The 20,983-nt window shown below is 43.5% G+C and overlaps 1 protein-coding gene across 2 annotated transcripts in view; it reads left to right on the forward strand.

Annotated features, from left to right (window-relative positions):
* The first annotated feature begins 1,929 nt into the window (after positions 1–1,929).
* LOC125449464 (gastrula zinc finger protein XlCGF26.1-like) overlaps positions 1,930–20,983 on the forward strand; it is a 53,248-nt gene continuing 34,194 nt past the window's right edge. Inside the window, exons 1-3 of one of the 2 annotated variants that reach the window (XM_059641645.1) lie at positions 1,930–1,991; positions 6,088–7,423; positions 12,910–15,505. In XM_059641645.1, the coding sequence (XP_059497628.1) occupies positions 6,197–7,411 (1,215 nt within the window). In that variant the 5' untranslated portion in view covers positions 1,930–1,991; positions 6,088–6,196 and the 3' untranslated portion in view covers positions 7,412–7,423; positions 12,910–15,505. Of the gene's footprint in view, positions 2,242–6,087; positions 7,424–12,909; positions 15,506–20,983 lie in introns of those variants that run through there. The other variant, XM_048525274.2, reaches the window with a different exon arrangement.

The following is a 20,983-nucleotide window of genomic DNA, read 5'->3' on the forward strand; positions in this document are numbered from 1 at the left end:
AGGACATTCTTGCTATTGAGGGAGTCCACTGGACTGATTCCCAGAATGGCAGGATTGACATATGAAGAAAGACTGGATCAACTTGCTTTGTATTCATTGGAATTTAGAAGAATGAGGGGAGGTCTCTTGAAACATATAAAATCCTGATGACGCTGGACAGGCAAGATGTGGGAAGAATGTTCCTGACATTGGGAAAGTCTAGAAATAGGAGTCACAGTCTTAGATTAAAGGGTAAGCCATTCAGGACTGAGATGAGGAAGAATTTCTTCACTAAGACAGTTGTGAACCTATAGAATTCTTTTGAGGCTAATTCATTAGATACACTCAAGAGGAGCTGGACGAGGCCCTTGCAGCTAAAGGGATCAAGGAGTATATACAGAAAGCGGGAGTGGGATACTGAAATTGCATGAACAGCCATGATCATATTGAACAGTTCGAAGGGCCAAATAGCCTACTCCTGACCTGTAGAAAAATGTTTCTATGTTTGTCAAAGACTTTGCTGAAATCCATAACTTCATTACCCTCATCTGCATATCTGATCATCCTTAAAACAGCCATGTGTGGCATGGCTTAGATATTTATAAAATCATGAGGAGCATGGATAGGGTGAATAGTCAAGGTCTTTTCTCCAGAGTAGGCGAGTCCAAAACCAGAGGGCTTAGGTTTAAGGTGAGAGAGGAAAGATTTAAAAGTGATCTAAGGGTTAACTTATTCATACAGAGGGTGGTGCATGTTTGGAATGAACTGCCAGAAGAAGTGGTGGGGGCTGGTACAATTGCAACATTTAAAAGGCATCTGGATGGGTATATGAAAAGGAAAGGTTTTAGGGGATATGGGCCAAATGCTGGCAAATGGGACTAAACTAAATTAGGATACCTGTCCACATGGACGCGTTGGGCTGAAGCGTCTGTTTCTGTGCTGTACATTTCTCTGACTCTATGACTATGAGTTTATGACCTCCGCCTGACAAAGCTATGCTGATTATTCCTGATTAAACCTGCCTTGACAACTCCTTCAGAGTTATCTTCAATTGTTTCCTGGCCATTGATATGAGACTCACTGGATTGTAATTTCCTAGTTTATCTCTACCACCTATCTGGAAAAAGTATAACTAAATGAGCTGTCCTCCAGTCCTATAGCACCTCCCCTTTGGCCAGGGAGGAAGTAAAAATTTGGGTCAGAGCAGATGTAATTTCATCCCCCATGTTTCACAACAGCCTAGGAGACAAGCTGGACCTGGGGATATATCCACTTTTAAGCCTGCCCGAAACTTCCAGTATGTCCAAACTCCGTGTGGAGCTGCTCAAAAACCTCACAGTCCTTCTTCTTGAATTCTGCACTTGCATGTTATCACAATAGGACTGTTACCCAGCTGAATGTGTAAATCGATTCACTCAGTCATCCCACTGATAGAATTGCACTGTCACACTGTAGGGAGCTCATTCAGATGTTTTACCTGTGCGAAACGATATGTTCAGGCTTTGACCATATTAATTCTCCAACTTTTAAAATCACAAGGATTTGACACCCCATAGCACACTGATGTGGTGAGAGAGGGCTAGATTGTTCTCTAGGGGGGGAAATGGTCACTTGATTCCAGCACTTACTGAGACTGCAGTATGTTCACATCTGACATGAGGGATTTTTGTTCTTGCTGCTGCTCACAACATCAAGATAGGACTGAGGCACGAATCTCATGCACTTGATTGCTGTATTAACTGACAAATCATTTTATATCTACTGCGCACATTGTAATGGGAATAGTTCAAAAAAATTATAACTTTGGAGTTAACCAGAACTTTTCAGCAAAGACAAAGTTCTTGTTTCGGTGAGGATTGTTGCGCATGCCCAGTGTCAGGTTCTTACCGGAGCAGGCGCAGTTGCCTTTCCTTCTTCATCGCGCTCAGTACCGCATGCTACGGGGCATGCGTATTATCATGCTCGGAATTGTCGGCTGGATGTAATCAGAGCAGTCGCGAGAGCGGCAAAAGGTGAGAGAGATCAGGCGAGTGAAGCGGATGGACCCGACTGATTAGAGAGATTCTTTCATAATTTCCCAGTGTAGGTCTCAAACTGCAGATATGAGAGTCGCGTTTACGCTGCATTGACCGCCCAGTGGCTTCTCCCCGCATTTAGAGCCGCCATCTTTGTAGGGGGCAAAGTGCACGTTGGCGCGCGCGAGACGGTCACATTTATGAGGGCAACGTGGTGGCCATATTTGTAGGTGGCAAAATGCGACAGGTAAGGTTGCTGCAGTCTTTTTGTAGATGGTAGATACCCCTTGATTTCCCATGAGTCTGGCTGGACAGGACTTCATTGCCCTCAACCCATGTGAAACACTGTCTGGAGTATGGTAACGAGGGGAGTAGCTCTCACTCCACGTTTTGAATGATCTGGGATTACTAGGGACATGGAGGAATGCAGAGTTGAATTTAAAATCAAGGCAACCATGATATTATTGAAGGCCAGAGCAGGATTGTAGGGCCGAGCGACCTACTCTTGTGCCGCGTTCGTAATTCCAGACTTTATCCACGTTTGGACCATGCTGTAATGAAATCAGAAGCTGTGCACTTGGGTGCAAACGTTAGGTGCCAGTGTTGTAGTTTGCAGTAAACAATAGGCTACCAGGACACTCTGATTCCTCAACATCATTTATATAACTAACTTGGACAAAGAGACTGAAAATATAGGAAGTATGTTTGCTGATAACTCAACTCAAAAATGGATAGGAAGAAACTGAGATTTGAGGAGTCTTTGCAAGTATCATCAACCAGAAAAGCAGAGAGAATGGCCCATCTCTGTCTCATGTTGATATTCTCAAATTCCTTGGTAGTAGTCTTCACCCAATTAAATTCAATCCACATTATATCAAGAAATAGGGGAAAGCAAAGGCTATGGGTTTGAACAGCATTCCAACAATATTTCTTCAGATTAGTACTTACTGTCTTCCAGGTTAATCTGTTCCAGGACAGCTACAACTCATCATGAACACAGGAATCTATCCAGCAATGTAGAAAGTTATTGAGATTTGTCCAGTCCACACAAAGTGAGAGAAATTCAGTCTGGCCAATTATCATCCTGTTGATCTAAATTTATTTTTAATCAACATGTTTGGATGTCTAACGACACACCTCTGGAGCAGTAGGGGCTGGAACTTCTGACCCAGAGGTAGAGTACCACCACTGACCAAAAGACCATGTCCTAGAGGTCTACACTCTATTAGTAACAGAGAACCATAGAAGATAGGAGCAGGAGAAAGTAATTTGACTCTTTCAGTCTGCTCCACTAGTCTTCTCAATCACAGAATCCTTACAGTGTGGAAACAGGCCCTTCAGCCCAACAAGTCTACACTGACTCTCACAGCATCCTACCCAGTCCCATCCCCCTATAACCCAACTAATCTACACATCCCTCAACACTATGGGCAATTTTTCATGACCAATCCACCTAGCCTGCACATATTTGGATTGTGGGTGGAAAACAGATCACCTGGAGGAAACCCATGCAGACACAGGAAGAATGTGCAAATCCACACAGACACTCGCCTGAGGGTGGAATCAAACGTGGGTCCCTGGTGCTGTGAGGCAGCAGTGCTAAACACTGAGCCCTAATGCTGCCCTAATGGTTGATTGTCCAACTCAATTGCCTAATTGTGCTTTCTCCCCACAACCTTTGATCCCACTTGACCCAAGTGCTATATCTAGTCACCTCTTGAATACGTTCAATGTTTTGGCGTTAACTACTTCCGGTTGTAATGAATTCCACAGGCTCGCTACTCTTTGGGTGAAGAAATGTCTCCTCATCTCCATCCTAAATTGTCTACCTCAAATCCTCAGACTGTGACCCTTGGTTCTGGACACAATCGGGGAGAAAGAAAATTATGCGCAGGAACAAGCCCTTCAGCCCTCCAAGCTTGTGCTGATCCAGATCCTCAATCTAAACCTGTCGCCTATTTTCCAAGGATCTGTATCCCTCTGCTCTCTGTGCATTCATGTATCTGTCTTGATACATCTTAAATGACACTATCGTGCCCACCTTTACCACCTCTGCTGGCAACGCATTCCGCGCACAATCTGTTCCAGGAACACCCTCCCTGCATCTATGCTGTCCAGTCCTGTTTGAATTTTATAAGTCTCTATGTCCCCCCCTCATTCATCTGAAATCTAGCAAAAAACAATCCTAACCTAATCAATCACTCCTCATACGTCAGACCCGCCATTCCTGGAATCAGCCTGGTAAACCATTGGTGCTCTCTCTCAAGAGCAAAAGTATCCTTCCTCAGAAAAGGAGACAAAAACGTCACACAATATTCTAGGTGTGGCCTTACCAAGGCCCCGTATAAGTGCAACAACACATTCCTGCTCCTTTACTCGAAACCTCTCGCATTGAATGTCAACATTTGCCTTCTTTACCGCCTGCGTGCTTACCTTCAGTGACTGGTGCACAAGGACACCCAGGTTCTACTGCACACTTCCCTGTTCCAATTTACAGCCATTCAGGTAGTAATCTGCCTTCTTATTTTTGCTTCCAAAGTGAATAACCTCACATTTATCCAAATTATACTGCATTTGCCATTGATTTGTCCACTCACCCAACCTGTCCAGAGCATGCTGAAGGATCTCTGCATCCTTGGCCCAGTTCACCCTCCCACCTGACTTGGTGTCATCTGCAAACTTGGAGATGTTGTAATTTATTACCACATTCAAATCATTAATATATCTTATGAAAGGTCCGAGCATCAATCCCTGTGGCATCCATTAGTTGCTGCCTGCCAATTTGAAAAGGACCCATTAATTCCTACTCTTTGTTTTTCTCTGCCAACCAGTTTCCTGTTCATCTGAATGCACTTGCCCCAATCCCATGTGCTTTAGTCTTGCACATTGATGTCGTATGTGAGACTTTGTCAAACACTTTCTGAAAGTCCAAATATACTACATTGACTAGCTCCCCTAGTCAACCCTACTAGTTACATCTTCGTAGAGTTCCAACAGATTTGTCAAGTATGATTTCCCTTTCATAAATCCATGCTGGCTCCATCTGATCCTGCCACTGCTTTATAAATGCTCTGCTATAAAATCCTTGACAATAGGTTCAAGAATTTTCTCCACTACTGATGTTAGGGTCACCGGTCTATAATTCCTGGTATTCTCTCTACCTCCCTTTTTGAATGTTGGAGTGACATTAGCCACCCTCCAATCTGCAGGGACTGTTCCAGAATCTATAGAATCCTGTAAGATGACCACCAATGCATCCACTATTTCTAGAGCTACTTCCTTAAGTACTCTGGGATGTTGATTACCAGCCCTAGGGATTTAATAAAGTGATAGAAGTTAGTAGATTAGTATTTAGACCTCAAGGCTGTAAAATGCTGGAGTGAAAAATTAGTCGTTGATACTTGATGGAACATCTTGCTGTTGTATTAACATTTATGTTTTGGGCCTGTGTTTGCACTATGAAGAAAAATTAGATAGGCTGGAAGTTTTTTTTCCTTCGAGCAGAGAAGGCTAAGGGCAAACCTGATTGAGATGGGCAAATTTATGAGAGACATAGACAAGGTTGATAACAAGATGCATTTCTTAGTAAAGAGATTCATTAAGGAGCAGGGGTTTAAGGTTAAGGGCAGGAAATTTAGAGAGAAGATTTTTTACATGAGACTGTTGTGGATATCTGGAACTAGCTATCTGAAAGGATGGTAGGGGCAGGAACCACCAGTGCATTTGTGAGTTCTTTAGATGATCACTTGAAGCACCACAGCACATAAGGCTACAGATTAAGTTCTGGAAAATGAGATGAGAATGGATGGGTGCTTCATGACTGACATTGACAAGATGACTCAAAGACGTCTTTGAAAAGTGCAGTACAACTCCCAATCCTTATGAGAAACTAGCTGCACAAACCATACCTACAGCACATGGACAGCAGTTGTTCAAGAAGGCAGCTCACTACTGCCTTCTCTGGTTAAATTAGAAATGGGGAATAAATGCTGACCTTACTAGGGATGCCCACATCCTGTGAAAGAATGAAAACTATTTGCTTTGGTATTTTTAAATGTTCTCTCTTACTTCACCATTTCTGTTTCAATTTCAGAAATATGAAAGAGGAGGATTTGCAGTTGGGAAGCTGAAACCAAGCATCACATCTAAATCTGGTGGAGTTGCTCCATTTAATGTAACCTGAAACTCTTTGGCCTTTGAACATGAAAGGAGAAAGCTCTGTTCACAGTGTAGAGAAACCATTCACATGTTCTGTCTGTGGACGAGGCTTCAGCCAATCATCTGGCCTGTCAAGACATAAATGTACAAACACTGGAGAGAAACTGTGGAAATGTGGTGACTGTGGGAAAGGATTCAATCACTCATCTGCCCTGAAAATTCATCAGCGCAGCCACACTGGGGAAAGGCCATTCTCCTGTTCTGAGTGTGGGAAGGGATTCACTCAGTTATCCAACCTGCTAAGACACCAGCGAGCTCACACAGGAGAGAAACCATTTATATGTTCCAAATGTGGAAAAGGATGCACGCAGTTGTCCAACCTACTGATACACCAGCGGGTTCACACCGACAAGCGACCGTTTAAATGTCCAGAGTGTGAGAAGTGCTTTAAAAGTTCCCAGGAGCTGATGTACCATCAACGTGTTCACACTGATGAGAAACCATTTAAGTGTTCGCACTGTGGTACTGGGTTCAGGACATCATCTGAACTCACTCTACATCTGCGAATTCACACTGGAGAGAGGCCATTCACCTGCTCCATCTGTGGGAAGGGATTCATTCGGTTATCGAGCCTGCTGAGACACCAGCGGGTTCATACAGGGGAGAGACCGTTCATCTGTTCTGAATGTGGGAAGAAATTCATTGATTCCTGTAACCTGCTGACACATAAGCAAATTCACACAGGAGAGAGGCCATTCACCTGCCTTGAATGTGAGAAGGGATTCACTCGCTTATCAAACTTGCTGAGACATCAGCGAATTCACACTGGTGAGAGGCCATTTACATGTTCCGAATGTGGGAAAGGATGCACTCAGTTATCCAACCTGCTGATACACCAGCGGGTTCACACTGATGAGAGACCGTTTAAATGTCCAGAGTGTGGGAAATGCTTTAAAAGTTCCCAGGAACTGATGTCCCATCAACGTGTTCACACTGATGAGAAACCGTACATGTGCTGTCACTGTGGGACTGGGTTCAGGACATCATCTGAACTCACTGTACACCAGCGCATTCACACTGGAGAGAGGCCATTCACCTGCTCCCTGTGTGGGAAGGGATTCACTCAGTCATCCAGCCTGGTGTCACACAAGCGAGTTCACACTGGGGAGCGACCGTTCACCTGCTCCGAGTGTGGAAGGAAGTTCACACGGTCATCTTGTCTATTGAAACACCAACGAGTTCACAAGTCTCTCCAATGATGGATTTTGCAGGTAATCACATCAGTCCTGAAGCATGTTCATTGGGGTCTGTTTCTGCAAGTGTTTACAAATTCATCCCAGTTACAAGGGTTAATATTCTGGACAAAAGCCAAGTAAATGGTGTTCCACAGGGCTCTGTCCTTGGGCCTCTACTGTTTGTAATTTTTATTAATGACTTGGATGAGGGGATTGAAGGATGGGTCAGCAAGTTTGCAGACGACACGAAGGTTGGAGGTGTCGTTGACAGTATAGAGGGCTGTTGTAGGCTGCAGCGGGACATTGACAGGATGCAGAGATGGGCTGAGAGGTGGCAGATGGAGTTCAACCTTGGATAAATGCGAGGTGATGCATTTTGGAAGGTCGAATTTGAAAGCTGAGTACAGGATTAAGGATAGGATTCTTGGCAGTGTGGAGGAACAGAGGGATCTTGGTGTGCAGATACATAGATCCCTTAAAATGGCCACCCAAGTGGACAGGGTTGTTAAGAAAGCATATGGTGTTTTGGCTTTCATTAACAGGGGGATTGAGTTTAAGAGTCATGAGATCTTGTTGCAGCTCTATAAAACTTTGGTTAGACCGCACTTGGAATACTGCATCCAGTTCTGGTCGCCCTATTATAGGAAAGATGTGGATGCTTTGGAGAGGGTTCAGAGGAGGTTTACCAGGATGCTGCCTGGACTGGAGGGCTCATCTTATGAAGAGAGGTTGACTGAGCTCGGACTTTTTTCATTGGAGAAAAGGAGGAGGAGAGGGGACCTAATTGAGGTATACAAGATAATGAGAGGCATAGGTAGAGTTGATAGCCGGAGTCTATTTCCCAGGGCAGAAATGGCTAACACGAGGGGTCATAGTTTTAAGCTGGTTGGAGGAAAGTATTAGAGGGGATGTCAGAGGCAGGTTCTTTACACAGAGAGTTGTGAGAGCATGGAATGCGTTGCCAGCAGCAGTTGTGGAAGCAAGGTCATTGGGGTCATTTAAGAGACTGCTGGACATGCATATGGTCACAGAAATTTGAGGGTGCATACACGAGGATCAATGTTCGGCACAACATCGTGGGCTGAAGGACCTGTTCTGTGCTGTACTGTTCTATGTTCTACGTTCTATGTAAATCAGCTTTGAATTCAATATATTGTGTTGGGCATTTATAACTGCTCAAAATATATATCAGAGGTTGGGTCCTTGTGAAGAGCCCTCCCTTTACCCTGTCTCCTCTGACCCCACCTCTGACAACAAGTGCAAGGAGCTGATGGAGCAACTTTGTCACTAAGATTGAGACAATCCAATCAGCTGCCTCTGCTGCATGCCTCCCTTCCAATGGACCACCTTTGACCCCACTATCCTTGCAAACTCATGGAGGGAGAAGCATCTGATTTGCTGGCAGTGGACAGGAGGTCTGAGAATCCATTTGTTTTATCTCCTCTCAGTCTGTGTCAAATTGTTACTTTGAACCAATCCACAAGCTGTTGCTGTGCAGTTTCTTTAGTTTCAACTCTGAGGCAGCTGGTGCCAGCATGCTTTGAAGAATGTATCAAAATCCAGCTTCTAAAACAATTAGTTGCTGATCTGTAACCCAAATAAGGGTTCAGTTCTACTTTTCCTCTGCATTGTAGTGAAACAAACTGGTTCATCCTCTGCAAGTAATGAGAGACCATATAACTGACTGTGGGAAGTGCAATGAAAGTTCTGGGGACCTCATCTGCATGTTCTCACTGTTGGGAGACTATTAATTTGCTTCACTGTAGAACTGGGTTCAAGCAATCATCTGATCTGACTCTACATCGGCAAGCGGAGTCATTAGTGGCACTTAAGCGACTGCTGGACATGCACATGGACAGCAGTGAATTGAGGGGAATGTAGGTTAGGTTATTTTATTTTTGGATTAGGATTATTCCACAGCACAATATCGTGGGCCAAAGGGCCTGTACTGTGCTGCACTTTTCTATGTTCTATGTTCTATGTTCACTCACTCTGGGGAGAGGCAGTTTCATTCCCTGTGGTTGGGAAGAGATTTAGTCAGATATGTGGCTTCCTTAGACACCAGCACATTTGCACTGGGGAGAGGAAGTTACGTGCTGCAAGTGTAAGAGGAGATTCAATCAGCCATACCTTCTAAACCACCAATAAATTCATACTGGGGAAAGACTGTTCAGTTGCTCAGAACATGGGAAGAAATTTGGTCATTCATCTACTCTTCTAAGGCGCCAGCAAGTTCATAAGAAATTTCAGTGGCTGGACTGTGGGTATTAATCACATCATAGGCAAAAATATGTGGATTGGTACAACAAGGTGTAGAGCTGGATGAACACAGCAGGCCAAGCAGCAGCATCGGAGGAGCAGGAAGGCTGATGTTTCGGGCCTGGACTCTTCTTCAGAAGAAGGATCTAGGACCGAAACATCAGCCTTCCTGCTCCTGAAATGCTGCTTGGCCTGCTGTGTTCATCCAGCTCTACACCTTGTTATCTCAGATTCTCCAGCATCTACAGTTCCTACTATCTATGTACATTGGGGCCTGTTTGTTTCTCATATTAGTTTCTTTTGAAGAACTCTCCCTTTCCCCATCTCCTCCATCCTCATGTCCAATAACAAGCGTATGGAGCTCATGGAGCTTCTTTGTTACTAAGATTGCGACAGTCCGAACGGCTGCCTCTGCTGCATCTCTCCCTCCACTAGTTTACTGCACCAGACTGACCATAAATATCCTCGTCTAAGGTCTCAACTCCTCACTTCTCCCATTCAGCCTCTATACACACCAGCAGGCTTGTACTGGACAGAAAACATAACAAATGCTTAGAATTTCCTTGTATCGGTGCCAGGTTAGATTGCACCTGAAGTACTGTGTGCAGTTTTAGTCTCTTTATCTCAAGAAATATATTGTTGCCACGGAGGAAGTGCATTGAAATGAATTGTTCCTGGGATGTTGAGAATGCCCGATGAAGAGAGATTGAACAAACTGTGCTGGTAGTCTTTACAATATCAAAGAATGAGTGGCAATCTTATTGATCATACAGGGAAAGACATGATGGATGAAGATAAGACTGCCCTTGGTCAGTGAATCCAGAAGTAGGAGCCACAGTTTAAAAAATAAATGGTGTGCCCCTTACGTTTGAGCTGAGGAGAATTTTTAACACTTAGACCATTGTAAAATGAATGATACTCATTTAATGACCGAGTGCAGACACAATGGCCCCAATGGCCCCTCAACAGCCTATCAGATAACTCTGATGTGATCAACTAACTGCTCAGTAATGTGTAATATTACCTTTCCAGTTCATCAAGATTGATCCAATCTTTTGCCAAAAAGTGTATCCTCCTCCAATGGTATCAACAGCTCAGACTAACAATAGTAAGAAGGATTCAAGGCAGTGAATCTACCCAAAGTCTCCCAGATAGTTCCAGAAACCAATATTTACAAGAGTCACCATAAATCTGAGTCTGCTTCCACAAAATAGCCAGACAGCTACCAAGTATGGAACCTACAAGTTTTTTATTCACCTTTTGTGAATTCCTACCAGGGATCGTACCTCATATGCTTGAGGTTGAATTTCACATTCCTCTCTATGTTATGCAAATCTTCAATTCCTTACAGCAGGAAAAATAAATCTATCTACTTCTGCTTTAGAAATGTTCAATTATTTTGCCTGGAAAAGTATTCTCATCTCTGTTCTAAAAGGGCTCTGCTAATTTTAAGACTATGCCCCGAGTTTTAGACTCACCCAAAAGATGAAACATTGTATCAGTGTTTACCTTGTCAACCCATTCAGGATCTTCTGTGCTTCAATCAAATTAACCCTCACTATTTTGAAATCCAATGGAAACAAGTCAACTTGACTATTTCAGCACGATTTGACCCTTTGAGCTGCTTTACCACTCAATTGGCTCATAACTGATTTGGTTATGGTCGAAGCACCGTGTTCAGATTTACACCCCATAAAACTGTTGGCACCTTTGAGAATGTTAGACATACGCACGGTTTCTTATCTGCTTTAAATTTTGATAAGAAGAAAGTCCAGGCATTCAGATTTCCACATACTGTAAGTACTTAATTTGTATTGTAGCTCTTGTTCCAATCTTGACCAAGAGACCGGAACATTGGTTTTATTTTACCAATTCAATCCAACAATGCAGGATTACCTACCAGAGGACCCCAGGCTATAAAAAGTCACCCATGAGTGATTATGGGACCAGTGATGGAATAGTTACACACACTGCCCCACACTGTAGTGAGTACAGGAGCCCAGTGAGCAGGAACAGGAGCAGGCCATGCTCTGGGCATGCCCCTTGTCAATCACATGGACAGTCTGAGGAGGAGCACAGTTCCAGTGATGGGAGGAGATTGTGAGACAGGGTAGGAATGGAAACTGGAGCCTACTGACTTTGCCAACATCTGGGAGAGGCCTCAGGCTCCAAGTAGAAGCTCGTACACATGTTTACCCCACAGCAGAGATGGGACTTGGGAGAGTGCACTCACTGACCGCCATCTTGTGATTGAGAGGGAGGCGGGGCTTCTTCCCAGGCGGGCCTGTGTTACCCAGGCAACCAGCCGCTGTCCTGTGGTGAGGTAATCACCTGGCAACTGGTTGCCATTTTGATCAGGGAGTTCTTTTTCTACAAGCTTAATTGGGTGCGGTCACAGAACAGCCATGATCTCATTGCAGTAAAAGGGTGAGGGACTGAATGGCTGCCTTCCAGCATCAGTGAAACTTCCAGCACAGAAAGAAGACATTCAGTGCTTCCTGCATCCCACATGCCAATTTTCTGTGCCTTTAGCTTTTACTTTTCATGGAATATCCCAAAAATTGACTTTGTTACTGATTCCCTCTGCTTCTGTCATGCTCTGTTCCTGACCTGCCAGGTTTTGTTTTTAGCCGAAACAATGTTCTGTTTTAGAGCCATGCCTGATGCTTTTCTGAATCTTCTACTGTGCCTTGGATATCCTGGGTAGCAGGTTTTTGAACAGCTTCCCCCACTCCCAGGTTGCAGAGGTGTCCTTGGGTCATGTATATATTCAGTGCGTGAGGCTGCTGCTCAACATATGGTGACACTTTATCCTCAGACTGTTTATTATTTGCTGCCCAGGATAGAGGAGACAGGGTAAGTTGACGAATAATCAAGTTGTAGATCAAGGATCAATGAACCCCTTGGTGAATGGGATTACTCTGGCAGTGCCCTCTTTTCCTATGCCCAGGTAGCCTTGGAGGGAGATCATGCGGAGTTCACTGGTACAGTCAATAACTTACAGAACTTGTGGATACCACAATGGTTCAAGTGCCTTGTTGGAGCATTAGACAATGGGAACAACATTCTGCTCCCTTGACTTTTGTTGGAACTTTGCTGCTGATTTTGGCTTCTTTTAGTTTGATTAAACCATTTGCTTGCTGAAGTAAGAGTGGACTGAATGTTTCATAAAGGTCAGTTTTGCCAGGTCATTCAACTGTGTCGGTTCTGAAGTTTCTTTTCTGGATTGATCATGATACTTACGCTGTCAATACCTTTTCCAGGACAATGGAAGGAAAAGATTTACAGAAAATAACTCAACCCAAACATCAGATCAAGGCTAGACAGAGTTACAGTATTCGCTAGGGCCTGAATATTATCAGCCTTTGAATGGTGAAGGAGATACGATCATTTCTTCTGTTTATGGGGGAGTATTTCAGACATCAGTGTGACTGGGAAAGCATCGAGATTCTCACACACCCAAGTGAGGGTGTCCAGTGAACTAACAGCGGAGAAAGCTTTAACCAGTTACACAGCCTGAAAAACTGTTGCCCCATTCACAACAGAGAGAGACCCACATATGTTTTGAGTGAATGATGTTTCACTGATCATCAAGCAGGAGGGACACAATGAGAAGCTGTGGAGATGTGGGAATTGGGGAAGGGATTCAGGTCCCCATCTGAGCTGGAAATTCATCAGTGTGTTCACACTGGGGAAAGACCATTCGCCTGCTCTGTGTGTAGGAAAGGATTGACTCAATTGTTTAGCCTCATGCCACACCAGCATGCTCACTCTGATGAGGGACCTTTTAAATACTCTGTAGGATCAATTTTAAGAGCCCTAACATTTTAGTTCAGCCCCAGGGAGTTTGTACAGGGGACAGACCATTTGTCTGTATTGAGTGTGGGAAGGCATTCAGACACTTCACTCACCTCACTTCCATGAACAGCAATGTGTTCACACTGAGGAGAGTCCCTTTACCTGCTCTGTTTGTTGGAGAGATTTGTTTGCACATCACTGAGCACATGCAGGTTCACAGGGAGGAGAGACTGTTCAGTTGCTCTCACAATGCGAAAAAGTTCAGACGATATTCCATCCTCACCAAGCTCAAGCAAGTTCACACAGGAGAAGTTCACTTGCTCCTTCTGTGGGAAGGGATTTATTAAATCATCGCACCTCCTTAGACGCCACCATGGTCACACTGGAGAGGAACAGTTCACTTTTATTGAGTGTGGGAAGGGATTCACTATTTTCATTTTACTTCACTGATCACGAGTGGATTCACACGCTGGTGAAAGCTTTTATCTGCTCTGTGTGTGCGAAATCATTCACATGCTGATGCTATCTCAGAAGGCACGAACTTGTTCGTTCCGCTGAGAAACCATGTCAATGTCCAGACTGTGGGAAGAGGTTAAAAGTAGAAATGAGTTGATGATGCACTAGTGCATTCACTCTGGGGAGAGGCCATTCACCTGCCCTGTGTGTGGAAAGGGATTCAGACAGTTGTCACAACTCAGTAAACAACAACTTGTTCATACTGAAGAGAGACCATTTCAAAGTTCTGACTGTGGGAAGCGCTTTAAAAGCACAACTAATGTGCTGAGACACATCCGTTAAAACAGGGAGAGTTTGTTCATCTGCACTGTGTGTGACAAGGGATTTACTCCGTTAAACGTTGCATTTCATACCAACTTGTTCACAGTGACCAAGATAAAGAGACTGTTTAAATATTCTGATTGGGAAGACAAATAAGAACAGAGGGATCTGCTGAAATACAAGTCACTCACATTGGAAGACGCCATTTACATCATCTCAGTTTGGTTATCATCAGCTTATTCACACTGAAACAAGACTGTTCTAATGTTCAGAATTTCAAAAGAGCTTTCAATGCATAAGGAAACTGATGAAACTAGCACTCTCAAGGGAGAAGAGACTGTTCTCCTACTGTGTGTATGTGGGCGTCACTGGCTGAGACATTATTTAATGCCCATCTCTAGTTGCTCTTGAGAAGGTGATGGTGAATTTTATTCTTGAATGACTGCAGGCAATTTTGTGTAGATGCAGCCACAATGCTTTTAAAGACGGAGCACAAGGATGTTGACCTAGTGATATTGAATGAACAGTGATGGTCAGATTCTCTCTTGTTGGCGATGGTCATTGTCTGGCACTAGTCTGGCATGAATGTAACTTGCCACTTGTTAACCCAAGCCTGGATATTGTTGAATTCTTGCTGCATCAAAAGATGGATTGCTTCTGATGCTGCTCAATATCTGAGGAGTCATGAATGTTGAACATTTGTATAATCATCAGCAAACGTAGCAGCTCTGACCTTATGATGGAGGAAAGGTAGATGATGAAGAAGCTGAAAACAGCTGGCCTTAGAACACTAACCTGAGGAATTCCTGCAGAGATGCAGCTAAGAAGACTGACCCCCGACCATCAAAATGACCTTCCTGTATGCCAGGTATGATTCCAACCAGCAGAATGTTTTCCCACCAATTTCTTGCATCCTTCTTGTTCTCTGTGCTATCTCCAGATGGTCATCAACATGCAGGAGAACTGATTACTATGTACCAACTCCATGTTTGACTTCATGCAATGAGACATCATGGGACCTGGAGTCAACATTGAAAACAGGACAACTCTCCCCCAACTGTATATTAATATACTGTCACATGTGCTGGGACTGACCTGCCAGGGGGACAGTGCATGCCCAGAGACGGTGATGGTGTTGTCTGGGAAATTGTAAGTTTTCACTCTGTAAGTATCATTCATTGCTTGACTAGGCCGTGAGACCGTTCTCCCAAGTGTCATGGGCTGTTAGTATCCTGCTGTAGCAGCAAAATATTCATATAATAGTCAGATTCGAATATTAACTCATCTGGGAAGAACCAATTCTGACAGTTAATATTAATAATCCTTGTGACTGCATTGAAACTTGATATTATGAAACACATTTAATAAATAAGTATGTGTCAAACGCATAGCATTTGAGTTTTTGATTTCTGTGCAAGATGAGACTGTTCCAGTTTGGGATATTGTTTTCTGTCTTCCGTAAGTGTGGGATGTCCCAGTGTGCTTTACAGAAAAATCATATTCTTTTAAAGTGTCATCCCTGTGGTACGGTAGGAAATGTGGCAGTGAAACACTGCACAATGTGAGAAAAAGAATCAAGATTAGTTAATTTGTTGGTCAGGATGGTCCCAGACAAATAGAACCCAGTATAAATAGTGAACTTTACCTTCCAGATCCTAACATAAAACAGCAAAATTATCCCTTCAGACCACAACATAAAACAATGAACGGTGCTATATAAATTCAAAACTGCCTTCCTCTCAACTAATCCCATCTGTCTACACATTTTCCATATTGCTGTCTTCTCAGGCTGTTCATGTGTCTGTCTAAATACCTCTTAAACATTGCTACTGTGTCTGCTCCTTCCACCTCCCTGGCAGTATGTTCCAGACACCCGCACCCCCTGCATAAAAACTCCTTCCTCACACATCTCTTTTAAACTTACTCCTTTCACCTATGCCAACTCGTAATTTATATCTCTAACCTGAGGAAAAAATACTCCAGCTATCCATCCTGTCCATACCCCTCATAATTTTATTAACTGCTATCATGTGGCCCCTCAGCTTCCAACAGTCTTGTGAAAACAGTCCAAGTTTGTCCAACCTCATTGTAGCTAATTCACTCAAATCAAGGCAACATCCTGTCAAGCCTCCCCTGTGCCCTATCCAAAGCCTCCACATCCTTCTTATCATGTGCCAACTAGAACTGCACACAGTACTCCAAGTGTGGCCTAACTGATAAATTATATAACTGCAGCAAGACTTGCTAAAATTTACGCTTAGTGTCCCAAGCAGTGAAGGCAAGCATGCCGGAGCCTTCTTTATCACCTTATCCACTTGTGTTACGGCTTTTAGGGAACTTTGTGGACTTGCACCACCACATCCTCCCATATATCAATGCTCCTAAGAGTTGTACCATTTCATTGTGTACTTTCTTCTTGCATTTGAACTCCAAAAAGCATCCCCTAACACTTCTTTGGATTAAACTCCACCTGCCATTTCTCTGCTAAGCTTCCTAACTGGTCGATATCCTGCTATAACATTTGACATCTTCCTCCCTCTCCACAACTACACCAATTTTCATGTTGACTGCAAACTTTCTAGTCAGACCACTTATATTTTCATTCAAATCAATAGAAATCACAGCAATGATTCGAGCTGAATACCCATTTGTCACAGACTTCCAGTTCGAAAACCCTTCTTCACAATTAACCTCAGCCTTCTATGAACAAACCAATTCTGGATCCAACTTTCGAACTCATTGTGGATCCCATGTAATTTGATCTTCTGAACCTTGTCAAATGTTTCAATAAAGTCCATGTAAACAGCATCCATGGCCTTACCCTCATCAGTCATCATTGTTACTTCCTCAAAAAACTCAATCATATTTGTGAGACAGGACTTCCCCTGCATAGCTCCATGCTGATTATCCTTAAAAAGTCCATTTTTTTACCAAATGTGAGTAAACCCTGTCTCTAAGAACTGCTCCCATAATTTCCCTACTATTGATGTAAGGCTCACTGGCCTAGAATTTCCTGGATTGCTCCTGTTACCCTTTTTAAACAAAGGAACAATGTTGGCTACTTTCTAGGACCTCACCTATGACTAAAGAAGTTAGAAAGTCAAGGTCCCAGTAATCTCCTCCCTTACTTTCCTCAGCATCCTGGGTTAGATCCTGTCAGGCCCTGGGGATTTAACTACCTTAATGCTTAACGGTGGATGGGCAGAAGTGGGCCATTCAGCCTATCGTGTCTGTTCTACCATTCAATGAGATCACTGCTAATGTGATAAACTTTGGCTCTACTTACCTGTCTTTTCCCCATAACCACTGATACCCTTACTGATTAAAAATCTGTTTATCTCGGCCTTGAATATAATTAATGAATTAGCCTCAACGGCCCTCTGTGTTAAAGAATTCCATAGATTCACTGCTTACTGAGAGAAGAAATTCTGCTTCATCTCTGTCTTAAATTTGTGATGCCTTCTTCTGAGAATGTACCCTCTAGCCTTACACTTTTTCAGAAGGGGAAATAACCTGTCCGCATCTACCCTGTCACCCCTCATTAGAATTGTGTTTGATTCAATTCATTCAAATCCCATTTTTCAAAACTCCAACGAGTACAGCCTTACTTAGTCAATCTCTCCTCACAGAAGATTCCCTCCATACCTGGGACCTGTCCAGTGAACCTTCTGAGCTTCCAATGGCAGCCTATCTTTCCTTAGATAAAGGGTGCACTACTGTACAAAAATTCCAGCTATGGGTCTGACCAGTGCCTTGTACAGTTTTAGCAAAAGTCTCCCTCCTCTTATACTCCATTTCCCTTGAAAGACATCTACCAGCTGGAAATAGCCAAACTCGTAGCAAATGGAATCAGCAGCTTTCAAATGATCTCAGTAATCAGGACTGAAACCATTGCCGGCTGCCCCCACCCCCACCCCCACCAGGGACAGATCAAGAGGTAGAAACTGAGAACAGCTTTTCCTGAATGCTGTCACATTTCTTGTGGGCAGCTGTTTCAACCATTAAACTGGACTCTGCTTCCTGGGAACCCTGAGAACATACGCCTGTTCTGTGCTGATAAGAGAATTGGTGCAGTGAAGCTCACCGAGGGTTAATTGCTTATATCCAGTCAAGTGGTTGATATCTGGAATGGTCCCATACAGATTTGTCAAAATAAAAATCGGTAAAACGAATGATCTATTTGACATCCCTGATGCCTACGTGATGAATTGGCTGTGTTCACTGCATCACATGATTGTTGTGGTGTAGCAGGAGGCCTTTCAATTCATCATGCTTGTACCAACTTCATAACTTAGTCCAACTCTACTCCCGTCATGCCAATCTCCTGCCTTTTCCCCATATCCCCCAGCACTATTTGTACCCAGATAAACACTCAATGTCAGGAATACTTCAATTTAACCTGCCTCCACTACATTTCCAGGCAGTCCTTTCCATGCACTAACTACTTGCTGGGTGAAAAAAATGCTTTTCCTCAAATCGCACTTGCCTCAATCTTTATCCACACCTTGCTTGATCTTGTTCCTTTAACGAGGAGGAGCAGTTTCTCCATATTTACTCTGTCCACCCAGCCCCACTCCATGATTTCAAAAATCTACATCAGATCTCTTCTGTCTGTGAAGAACTGTCCCAAATTCTTCAATCTATTGTCGTCACTGAAATTTCCTCATCACCAGAATCATTCTTATAAATCGCTTCTGTGTCTTTCAACTCTTTCCTATAACGTGGCATGCACAACTGTATACAATAATCCAGCAGAGTTCTTATAAAAGTTCAATTATCACTTCGAGTTTCCTCTCGCTTGAGTCACACACGATCCAGACTCCTTCAGGGTTAGAATCATAGAAACCGTACTGTGCCTTTGTAGGTCATTCAGCCCATTGTGTCTGCACTGGCCCTCTGAAGAGCATCTCACCTGGATTCACCTGAACCCCTCAAACTCACATTTACAATAGCTAACCCACTTAGCCTACAAATTTATGGTCAGTATCTACTACTGGCCCATTTACCTTGGCCAATCCACCTAATTTACGCATCCTCGGAGTATAGGAGAAGCCAGAGCACCCAGCGGAAACTCACACAGATCCGGGGAACGCATCCAAACTTGACACAGACACAATCACCTGACGCTGGAATCAAACTCAGAATTCTGGCACTGTGAAGCAGCAGTATAACCACCAAACCAACATACCATTGATGGGACTTAGTGCTGCAGTTGCCTTCCTGACAGCATTGTGGCTGGCCCCCTGCCAAATGGGATGCAGCATTACCACTTAAGATAATGCCTGGTCAAGAGACTGTTTCATTACTTCTGTTCCACTGCATGATGGACACACTGATGCAAAGTAGAGTGCTTGCGGATTGGCTGGCAGGAAGTTACAATTTGGTGTTTGTAAAATTCTAGGGGAGGAAAGCATTGTGTGGTCCCTTTGAAGATCATGTGCTTTTTCTGCGATTAGACATTTAAAATGGATGTCTCTGAGCAGCAGCTTGAAAGTTTGCAAGTGCGTAGACAGCGCCCGAATTGAAACATTTGAATCGAAAAGCTGTACAGTTTGCAGGGCAAGCAGCAGTTTTTGCCAAGACAACAAGTTTTGAATTTAGCCAATCCATTTGAAACAGGCACTTACATACCAAAAACCAATTAAATTTAAATCAGATCGTTTTGACAACATAGTATCAATCCAGGGTATAAAAGAGGGGGCAGTTGGACAAAGCCCCAGAGCTATCTGCCATCCACCAAACCTAATGGCCGTCAGCTCTCAAGAGAGAATCACTGGCTCTGACAGCCTCATTTCTCTATATCTTAGAGAAAACATCATCTAAATCCCAACAGTATCAATGTGGTGGCACGGTGGCTCAGTGGTTAGCACTGCAGTCTCACAGCACCAGAGACCCAGGTTCGATTCCAGCTTCGGTTGACTGTCTGTGTGGAGTTTGCACATTCTCCCCGTGTCTGCGTGGGTTTCCTCCAGGTGCTCTGGTTTCCTCCCACAGTGCAGGTTAGGTGGATTGGCCATGCTAAGTTGCCCGTAGTGTTCAGGGGTGTGTGGGTTATTGGGGGATGGGTCTGGGTGGGATTCTCCAAGGGGCAGTGTGGACTTGTTGGGCCGAAGGGCCTGTTCCCACACTGTAGGGAATCTAATCTAATGGCACATCTAGTTAATATTCCTGACAGAAGAATTGATGGAGAAGGTATGGCACATTCCAGAAGACATGTCAGCTGGCTACAATTTTGATAGACTTTCTTTACATAAGTGAGACTCTTATTTATTGGAACAGCATACCATTAGAATCTTGTTTTATTCAGGAATAGTTAGTAGTTATAAGGAATTTATTTGAATGGTTAATAATTAAGTTAATTTGCCCGCTGGTAGCAATGGATAAATAAATTATTAACTGTTGATTTTAAGGTGTCAGGGATTTATTTTATTTAACTACTGGAAGTTGCTGGAAAGCACATTGCACCACGTTTTGCAATCCTTTTGTAGGTTATAGGGTGAGGAGTTCCTGTGTGGGTGTTTCAGTGCTAGTTTTGAGGGGGGGGGGTGGTGCGTCAGCCTCCGCTTTATAACAGATTGGGGCTTGTTGAACAGATCTGAATGGATTTGAACAGATTTGGGACACAAAAGGTCCCAGCAGATATAAATAGACTTGGGGACTAGTGTATTAAATCTTCAAATAAAACTTAAGTGAGAAATGGAAAATCTGTTTAATTTCAGTTGTTGGCTAAATCAAAATTGGGAAAATGGCTCTCAACATTGC

Source organism: Stegostoma tigrinum, chromosome 42 (genome assembly GCF_030684315.1).
Source record: "Stegostoma tigrinum isolate sSteTig4 chromosome 42, sSteTig4.hap1, whole genome shotgun sequence".
Classification (NCBI taxonomy): Eukaryota; Metazoa; Chordata; class Chondrichthyes; order Orectolobiformes; family Stegostomatidae; genus Stegostoma; species Stegostoma tigrinum.